General features: G+C 32.4%; 1 protein-coding gene across 1 annotated transcript; it reads left to right on the top strand.

Moving 5' to 3' along the window:
* Positions 1–6,838: 6,838 nt before the first annotated feature.
* On the top strand, positions 6,839–9,197 carry LOC122306832 (probable O-methyltransferase 3). The gene is made up of 2 exons (XM_043119352.1): positions 6,839–7,659; positions 8,499–9,197. Exons 1-2 carry the CDS (start codon positions 6,865–6,867, stop codon positions 8,802–8,804), a joined length of 1,101 nt encoding a protein of 366 aa, XP_042975286.1. The 5' UTR covers positions 6,839–6,864; the 3' UTR covers positions 8,805–9,197.
* The last annotated feature ends 1,307 nt before the right edge of the window (positions 9,198–10,504 follow it).

Raw genomic sequence — 10,504 nt, 5'->3', positions numbered from 1 at the left:
GTTGTGACAGATATTAAGCAGCTGCAGACTAGAATACTAGTTTGCTCGATTGTGCATGTCAATAGAGAAGCAAATGAATCAGCACATAGACTAGCAAGGTTTGCAAGAATTGTTACTGATACAAGTGTTTGGTGGGAGTTTGTTCCCCCTAGTGTTGAACAAGTCCTATGGACTGATTTACTTTTGTAATACTGATTGGTTATGAATGAAAGTGGTTTTCCTATAAAATATATATATATATATATATATATATATATATATATAAAACATATATACTAATTTACTAACCAAATCCATTTTAATCATATATTTATGGCCAACTGCTCATTTTCTCTTGATTGGTCATGAGTACCCTCATCTATGGGTTTTAAATTCGATTGTTTGCTTCACCATTAGAATGACTGTTATGATAATTCGAATGGTTTATACATTTGTTCGAACTTAAAATGACCATTCGAAAGAAATAGCAACTATTTTCGCCAGATGTATTTATAACCTCCCAACAAAAATTAGTTCAAATAATTAAATCCCCCATTCGATCGGGTTCTAACGGTTAATTAAAATTCCCACCACAACTATACATACTTTCCTGCTAGTGCTTTTATTCAAACAGTTATGACAACACTCGAACATGATTTAAAATTCAGATGGAACCTTTTTTGGCAACGTTGGAATTTATTTCTTTTCTAAGATGCTACATTTCGTTCTACAAAGTCTAGTTTGAACAAATATTTTTATGTTCGAATGCGTAAAAACCCACTGCCATGTTTTGGCATGAAATATAATCTTTGTCCCAAATAATTACTTTTAGGGATGAAATTTACTACAATATCCCTAGAAGATTTGGTCCGTAAAAATGAAATTCCTTGTAGGGCCTAGGATTGTAAGTATTTCTCTTTTACCATATAACAAGAAAGAATTTATATTTACTATTGGGTCGTCACTAAGATCCACAAGTCTAATCCACCTAGCAAGCAGCATGATTTTATTTACAAACTCAAGACTTCATCATTATCCTGAATTTGGGGAGATGTTAAAATATTGCCATACTTATTATAGAATATATGCATAATATTTTAGTATATATAGTAATATGACTTATTATCTTCTATATTTAGCTTATTATATAAATTAATCAGTAGCAATTAATATCATTGATTTGTTGTATTTTCATTTTCTTTTCAATCTCAATCACCTATAAATAGCAACATATATTATACATTCAATTGACAAACAAATACATAACCCTGAAATTAAATCTCTCTCCCTCGTTAATCTCTTCTCCATTTACATTCATATTTATTCTTATTTTCTACTAGCATTATGATGTTAATTCATTCTCTTCTTCCATTCATTTTCTACTTTATTATTATTTTCTATGAGCATCATGATGTACGTAGGTGACTTGATGAGTGCTAGAACCATTTTGTCAACATGAATCGCGCTACGTACACTTAGATTCGGTTTGGTACTTTAAAATTTTTATCTCAAATTAAAAATTTTCATCTTATTATTACAACTTTTTCAAAGTTTTATATAAAATATAATAAATAATTTAACATTTTCTTAACTTTTTCAAATTTTAAAACAATAATAATATTAAAATATAATATTTTATTATTTCATTTTGAAACTCAAAAGTTTCATCTTAGTGTCAAACCGAATCTTAATTTAACGATAGGAAACTAACATGAAAAGGGAACAAAAGTGGGCTACATCTAGGGGTGGCAAATCGTGTCAACGGGTCGTGTTCGTATCGTGTCGAGGCATGCACATTACAGTTAATGGGTCAACACGAACACGACCCGTTAAAGATTTCGTGTCAAAATCTCCAACACGAACACGACACGTTAAGATAACGGGTTAACACGACATGACATGATATGACTCATTAGCGAATATAAATTAAATTGACACGATACGACACGACACGACCCGACTCGTTAACAAAAATAAATTAAATTAATACGACACGACACGACACGACACGATCCGATTCATTTCAACCCGTTTACATTAATGAGGTGATTGATAAACTAACAATAAGTTTAAAATTACAATCTAAATAATAAAAATACCAACAATATACTGCTAATAATATTAAAATTACATCCCAAATATAATAAACAAAACACACATTATAAACATATTAAATGTATCATTTCTCAAACATGATGAAAACACGGATCTAAACAAATCAACAATTTGAAGCATCCTCTTTGCCCTTGTTGATCTCCAACTCCATTACATCTTCAGTTAACTCGTCTAATTTAACTTCTTGTGATTCTATTAAAAAAAAATGCATCAGTAAAGTTTTATATCAATTAATATTATTGTATTGAAAAATTAAAATCAGTTATTCAATAAACTTAAAACACACATTACCTTGCTCATCGCCATATAACCAATCTCTTGTACAGACTAATGCTTCAACAATATCTGATTTTAGTGCACTCCTAAACTGATCAATGATACGTCCACCAACACTAAAAGTAGATTCAGAAGCAACTGTAGAAACTGGAACAGTCAAAATGTCACGAGCCATACAAGCAAGATCAGGATAACGAAATTCATTTCCTTTCCAAAAGGAAAGAATGTCAATCTTTGCATTTCTATCTACCCTAGGTTCATCCAAGTAAAGATCCAATTGACTTTTGTGCAAATGGGCACTAAGATCATCATGTCTAAATGAATCAAATTCCTGTACACAAAAAATAAATAAAAATATTTCTTAATGATATGTGATATAAAACAACAATATAATATAAATTATTAAACAAAAAATATTATTTGATATTACCTGAAATACTTGTTTATTAACTGAAGACTCACTTTCCGCTCCACTAATATTGCTTTCAGAAGTCATGGTAGAACACGTGGGAACACTAGAAGAAGCATATTCCATGAAAAGAGATGCCATCTTGGTCCGAACATTCATAAACTCAATAGAACAATCTCCATAAAGCTTTGTATAAGAAAAATCAACAAAATGAAGCTTGTATCGAAGATCCAATATAACTGCTATAGCCAACAACACATTAAACTCAGACCAATATTTCTCAAACTTAGTAAGCATTTGGCAAGACATTCTCTTCAAATAGTCATCTTCACCCTCAGAGTGCCGCTTTAATGTAAAATAAATCAAAAACACAGCTGGAAAGTAGAGATTGGCTGTAGGGTATTTCGTCCCAGAAAACTCACAAGTGGCTTCATAAAAAACACTCAATAAACCTTTAATCTTCTCCCCTTTTTCCCACTCAGAATTTGATGGACAATGCTTAAAATTGGAATCAGTCAACTCCGAATGGCTAAAGGCACGACGATAGAAAATAGCACTCTCAAGCATAAGATAAGTAGAATTCCATCTAGTGGGGACATCCTGTCTCAACCCTTTCTCGCTATCCAAAGACATTTGATTTGTTGAATCCAAAAATTTTACTTTCCTTGTTTGTGATCCTTTAACATACTTGATACTTTCACGAACTTTTTGAATAGCATGAACAATCTCTTTCAACCCATCTTGTACTACCAAATTAAGAATATGTGCACAACAACGAAGATGAAAGAACTCACCATCACAAACAAGAGCTTTCTTAATGTTCAACTGAGTTCTTAACAATTCTATTGAAACATCATTAGAAGATGCATTGTCCAAAGTTAATGCAAAAATCTTGTGTTGAATTCCCCACTCACATAGCAAGTTATAAATTTTTTCAGACAAAGAGATGCCATTATGTGGTGGTAGCATAAAAGAAAAGTTCAAAACCCTTTTCTGTAAAACCCATTTCTTATCCAAAAAATGTGCTGTAATGCACATATAACCATCAGTGGTTATAGAAGTCCACAAGTCAGATGTCAAACTAATTCTACCGGGAGAATCATTTAAGAAACATCTAACTCTTTTTTTTTTTTCTCGATGATACATCTTAACCAAATCAGCCTTGGCAGTATTCCTAGAAATAATTGGCACATCTGGTCGCAAATATTGTAATAAATATCTCACCCCCGAATATTCAACAAATCAAAAAGGCAGTTCATGCTTCACAATAGCTGCTATCAACAATTCTCTATATTCATTAGTATCAAATTTAAGATTACTTACTGAGACAGATCCGGATCCACTATTTTGTGATAACAAACATTGACCAATATCTCGTGAACTTCTCCTGGGGCATGTGTCAATGTGACGCTTCATATTTCCGGTTCCATATTTGCTCGCAGCCATATAAGTGACTCCACACAACTTGCACCTAACTCATGGCTTGCCATCCTTTTTCTCAGAATCAGGAACTATTTTGAAAAAATGCCACACGTTTGACCGTCTCCTTCGTTTTCCTTTAGCCTCCTCATTTTGAAAACTTTCTGAGTCCAACGGGTCTAAATCAACAAAATCTTCATTTTGTTCTTCTACCTCACTCATCTGACAACAACAAACAACAAGCCCAATTAACCCATAACCATAACAAATATCCCTAAAAAACATGCAATGTCAGCAACCAAATCCTAACGTGGGTATGGAATTGGAGCCTGAATGCACCTCTATAATTTTTTTTATCATTAATTTGTTAACGTGGGTATCCATTTATCATTAATTTCACTCACAGATCATCTAACAATATTCATTCACAAATTTCACTCAAAAATTCCAGAAAACCATCAGAGATTCAGAGTATAACACCAAAAGATAAACAAACAAATTTGACAACTTACTGCTAAAATAAATTTACAGATTTCACATCTAGAAAACTAGAACCAAGAAATGCCAAAAGGGTGCTTACCTTGTTCCGTTCGGCAACCCGCACAAGATAGCTCAGGAATTTCAACAATAATGCACCAAAAAACAGAGAACATGGGAGAAAAAGATCCTCAGCTCACAGAGAAACCGGGCGTGATTCACAGTCAATGATTCGACTGAAATGAGAAAAATGAAATATAAGTGTAGGGAAGTATGAACTGGATCTAGAAAATGAGATCGAAGCCAGAAATAACCGTGTGTGAACTGTGAAGTGAAATGGTTCAAGAAAATGAGAAGCGGACCTAAGGAAAACCAGCTGCCGTGGGCTTGAGAAGTGGGCGTGGTGCCAGCCGCCGTGTGCGACTGGGTGTGGCCGTGGACCGTTGCTGCGTAGGTTGAAGACGAAGAGAAGGGCGGCCGGCAACAGCTTGAGAAGAGGAGAGGCAGTCGGCAACAGCTTGAGAAGAGGAGAGGCAGCTGGCAACAGCTTGAGAAGAGGAGAGGCAGCCAGCAATGTGTGTAGATCTGCACTGTAAAACACTAAAACAGAGAAAATAAAATCTGAAGGGGGTGGGGGGGGCGTGGGAAATGGGATTCGGGATTCGGGAATGGTTGCCCGTGGGAATAAAATCTGAAGGGAGGGGGGGGGGGGTGGCGTGGGAAATGGGAAATTGGAATGGTGGGATATTGTTTTTGGGTTAGGGTTTCTGATTTTTTGAACTTTAGTTTTAAGGGTATAGATGTAAATTTACTTTTTTTAACGGGTCTTAACGGGTTATAACGGGTTGACCCGTTAGTGACCCGTTAAGCAATCGTGTCTTAACGGGTCAACCCGTTTTGACCTGAACCCTTTAAGCCTAAACCCTAACCCGTTTTTATCGTGTCGTGTTCGTGTTGGGTTAACGGGTCGTGTCACATATTGCCACCCCTAGCTACATCCAGTTTCGTACGTCCTATACTAACTTTGGATTTTAGGATATGCACAATTGGCCGTCTGTACAAGTTCTTAATCATACTTTTGATTTTTCTTATTCCAAATTTAATAATACATCTTATAAGAAAAATAAATTTTTGTGATTAATTTATTATAACGAAAAAATTATTTATAATTAATTTTAATTAGAAATATTCTTTTCATTATAATAAATTAATTACAAAAATTCATTTTTCTTGTAGTAGCTATACATTTATTACAAGAAAACTAGACAGTTATTACTATTTATTTTTTTTGAAAATGACTATTTTCTACTGAAAGACTAATTTTCACAAGAAATAAGTGACAATAACTACCTAGTTTTCTTGTAGTGATTTAGATATATTTAATATTATTCCTACTCTTTTTTCAAAATTAGAAACAATATCAGAAAAATCATATTTTCTTATCTTTGTTATAATGTGAGGCTGCTTATATTTTTATATCTTTCAATAATATTAAATAAAATCATTTTTACTAAATATTTAACTAATTTTTATTAACAAACACATATTTCTACAATGTTATGTACGATTTCAATTCCCTATTAATTTTTAAAATTTAACCGTTACAAAATATTGCTGTTGGAAAAACTAAGTTTTGACAAAAAAATTATATTATTTTTAAAAACATAATAATTTTGAAAATATTAAGCAAAAAATTAATTTAAATTTTTGTTTAAAATATTCGTTAAAGAGTAATAGTTCAAAAAGAATGAAAAAGATGAAAGAGTGATAGTAGTTAATATTGTAAAACGAATTCATGAGGAAAAATTAATAAAAAAAATAGAGAAAGATTATTTTAATAAAATAGAGAAAGAATAGGGAGCTAGATGTGGTAGGTTTTAGAAATATGTTTAAAATTTAAGAAAATATTTAAAAAAATATGAGTTTTAGCTAAAATTTTCGGACGTTGATTCTCTAAGAGATCAGAGCAAGCATGCATGAAGAAAAGAAATTAGGTTGCATACAATTTATGATAGAGAAAGGTCAACTTTGTAGTGCTACATAAAATTAAATGCGTTTTTTATGGGTGCCGACAGCTAGCTCTATTTAGCTCTGCTGAAATTAAATGAACTTGATGGGGTACAGCCCTCATTTCCGCTCTACATATAGGGCTCAGCATTGTTCTCAGGAACTTATATGAAATAAGCAAAATGAGTGGTCTTAGACAGCCTAGTTTCGAACTGGTTCCTGGAGAACATTTAGCCAAGCTGCTTAATGCTCAAGCCCTCATATGGAACCGCATTTTCAACTTCATAAACTCCATGTCCCTTAAATGTGCAATTCAGCTTGGTATACCTGATATCATCCACAACCACGGAAAGCCCATGACTCTTTCTGAGCTCCTTGTAGCACTCCCTATCCACCCAACAAAAGCTTGTAATGTTTCTCGTCTCATGCGCATTCTGATCCACTCTGGCTTCTTTGTTGCAGAAAAAATAATCGGAAATGACCAAGAAGAAAGGTATGCACTCACTGATGCTTCCAGGCTCCTGCTCAAGGACAATCCCTTGAGTGTTACCCCATTCTTAATTGCCATGCTCGATCCTGTTTTGACAAAGCCTTGGCATTTTCTGACCGCATGGTTCCAAAATGAAGATCTTACGCCGTTTGATACGGCACATGGAAAGAAGTTTTGGGATTATGGGGGCCATGACCCAAAGCTTAACCATCTTTTCAATGACGCTATGGCTAGTGATGCTCGCTTGGTGATGAGCGTGGTGATCGATAAGTGCAGCGCAGTGTTCAGTGGATTGGAATCATTGGTTGATGTTGGTGGCGGTACAGGAACTGTGGCCAAGGCCATTGCCGACGCAGTCCCAAGTATGGAGTGCACGGTGCTTGATCTCCCACATGTAGTTGCTGGCTTGGAAGGGAGTAAGAAGTTGAAGTATATTGGAGGGGACATGTTTGAGGCAGTTCCTCCTGCAGATGCAATCTTGCTTAAGGTAAATATATCACTTTTAGAGCTATCATATACAAACCAGGTATTCGCATGCATATAAATACATCCCCTAAGCAAAGTGAAAATATATTATATATTTTTCGGACAAAAATGATATTTTTTGAAAACATCCGTCTAAAAAACCATTTCCATCATAATATGTGTGCATAATATTGTATGTTGAATAATTGACAATTTATAATGAATATACGTTAAAAAATTAACACTAAAAAAAGATAGAGATATTGGCGTTAGAAGATAATATTAAAAAAGTTATAAACTCGAATTAAGAAAAACAAAAACAAAGAAAGAAAAATAAAAAAGCTGTAAAATTATTAAAAATATAATAGTGATATGATCTAAAAATACTACAAGAAAAACAGGCAATTGCGACCAACATTAAATTCAAAATATATACTTAATCTTAAAACGGTACACTAAAACATACCGATATCGAAATATTTAATTACAATGTTTAAACTGGAATATTGCTCACTTGGATGAAATTTAAAAAAGAGTTGCAGCATTCACATCGATCCGTCTATTAGTTAGAACTATTTCTTAGGCTGGATATAAGATTAATATGGCTCAAACTCTAATTAATATTTTAAAAAATAATATTATTTTATAAGTAATGTTATACACCACAGTCTCATTCCATTATATAAGATGTAGCATATTTATCACCATTATATTATAATATTATGATAAAGAACTATCCAATAAAAAATAATCTAATAGTAGTAAATGTGATATATAGAATTAGCTATATTTTATTGAGGAATTGTATAAAAAACATATCTACTTGTCACTAAATTGATTGTGAATGCGAATGACAAGCAGTGGATATTGCATGACTGGAACGACGAGGAATGCATTAAAATACTTGGAAGATGCAAAGAGGCAATCACGAGCAATGACAAGAAAGGAAAGGTGATAATCATTGACATGATAGTACAGAACCAGAAAGAAGATGATGAGGAGTCGATTGAGACGCAGCTATTTTTTGACATGGTGATGATGGTAATGGCCACTGGAAAAGAGAGAAACGAGAAAGAATGGGCAAAGCTGTTTTTCGATGCTGGTTTCAGTGACTACAAGATAACCCACATACTGGGTTTAAGGTCTCTCATTGAGGTTTATCCTTAAATTAATGGCTAGCTCTTCCAAGAGTGAAAAACTGTGTGCATGCCGAGGATATATACATTATTAAGGAAAATTCTATATTACCATACTATCATTTCATTTGCATTCCACTAAATAAGATGTGTCATTTATCACCTTTAAATGATCATTTATTACATACTTTTTTATCATCAAATAGTAATAAATGCCCCACATCATATATAATAAGATGCAAGTAAGATAGTGGTGTGGTGTATAACATTACTCTATTATTAATATAGTACTATTGCATGTCTTATATATATTTGCCCTTCATCTGTATATGCCTGTGTGCACTATATATACGTTATCAAAGTGGCCGGCTTGCTTTCTCCCACTTTATATAAGAATAAAGAATGATCAGTCTTCTTACTTTTATTGGTGGTGGCTTTCCATTATATGTTCAATATGTTGTGAGCAGTTCTAGTATGAACGGAAAAGTGAACAAGAAACAAGCTCTTATTCAAGTTCAAGAAACAGGAAATACTTTAGTCACAAGGGTGCTGCTACACCCACCTAGCTAGAGGAGCCATTAGACATCCAATTTTTTTATTTTTTTTTTCAAATATGTTTTTAAATCTCTTACAAAATTTCAAAAAAATAAAAATAAAAATAAAAATTACAAGCTTATTAAAAAACACCTCATTAATTATTAAGTAAAAAAAATATAATTTGCTGGTAAATTTATAAATTGATGTGATTTAATATGATACGTTAGATTATAAAGTTATTTTTATTATAAAGTAAATATAATGGATCCTATGAAATCATATCAATTTGTAACTTTACTTTTATATATATAATTTCTTTATGTATGTAGTAGGTCTCTCAAAAACTAGTCTCGCGTAATCATGTTTTAGTTTAAAAAAATGATGTTGAAATGAAGTTGAGAAATGTTGTGTAGGTCGGTGCTTGTTTGTACACTGCTAAATGAAATTTTACGCCTCATTTAGTTATACAGATGAGATAACATAAGATGAGATAAAAGTTAAAAGTTTAATAAAATATAATTAGAATATAATTTTTTAATAAGATTTTTCTTTTGAGATTTAAAAAAATTGAATGATTTATTTTATTTTGTGTGGAAGGTTAAAAATATTGTAATGAGTAGATGAGAAGAGATCATTTGGGTAACCAAACAAGTTACAGGCTTAATTTTATGAAAGTTGTGGATCTCTTGAAAAAGGTTTGAATATTGCATTTATGAAAAAAAAAAGTATAAGAAAATACAAAAACAAAAAATATTGGGACGATTGGGATGGCCCCATGAGGAGGGAGGTGTTTTGAGTTTTATATATGTAGGAAAAAATTTACTTGAACTTCAAAGTGAATCATTTAGGTTGTGTTTGATAAGTGAATTAGTATGAGATTACTTCACTATTGCTATTTATCATTATTCATTATTCGTTATTTATTATTATTCACAAATTATCTACAAATTATTCAAGATTTTTTCATTACTATTCACTAATTTTTCACTATTATACAGAAATTATCGGAAATTACCTTCACATCCAAATGTAGTCTTATTGTAGATGAAGAAACATGACCAGTTGCTAGAAAATGGTTTAGTAGTCATATTCTATTAAAAATTTTTACGTGCAGTCACTTTTATATACCCTTTTACACACTCCATTGATATAATTGTTTCAGCATTATTAAAAAAAGAATACAACCAATCACAT

The sequence above is a fragment of the Carya illinoinensis genome, chromosome 4, assembly GCF_018687715.1.
Source record: "Carya illinoinensis cultivar Pawnee chromosome 4, C.illinoinensisPawnee_v1, whole genome shotgun sequence".
In the NCBI taxonomy this organism is placed as follows: Eukaryota; Viridiplantae; Streptophyta; class Magnoliopsida; order Fagales; family Juglandaceae; genus Carya; species Carya illinoinensis.
This window is presented reverse-complemented; position numbering and strand designations above follow the sequence as displayed.

Excerpts from the sequence above, each read along its gene's own strand:
- LOC122306832 (XM_043119352.1), top strand. The coding sequence starts at position 6,865 with ATGAGTGGTCTTAGACAGCCTAGTTTCGAACTGGTTCCTGGAGAACAT. Across the intron at positions 7,660-8,498 it reads CAGATGCAATCTTGCTTAAG|TGGATATTGCATGACTGGAA; the intron begins GTAAATATATCA and ends AATGACAAGCAG.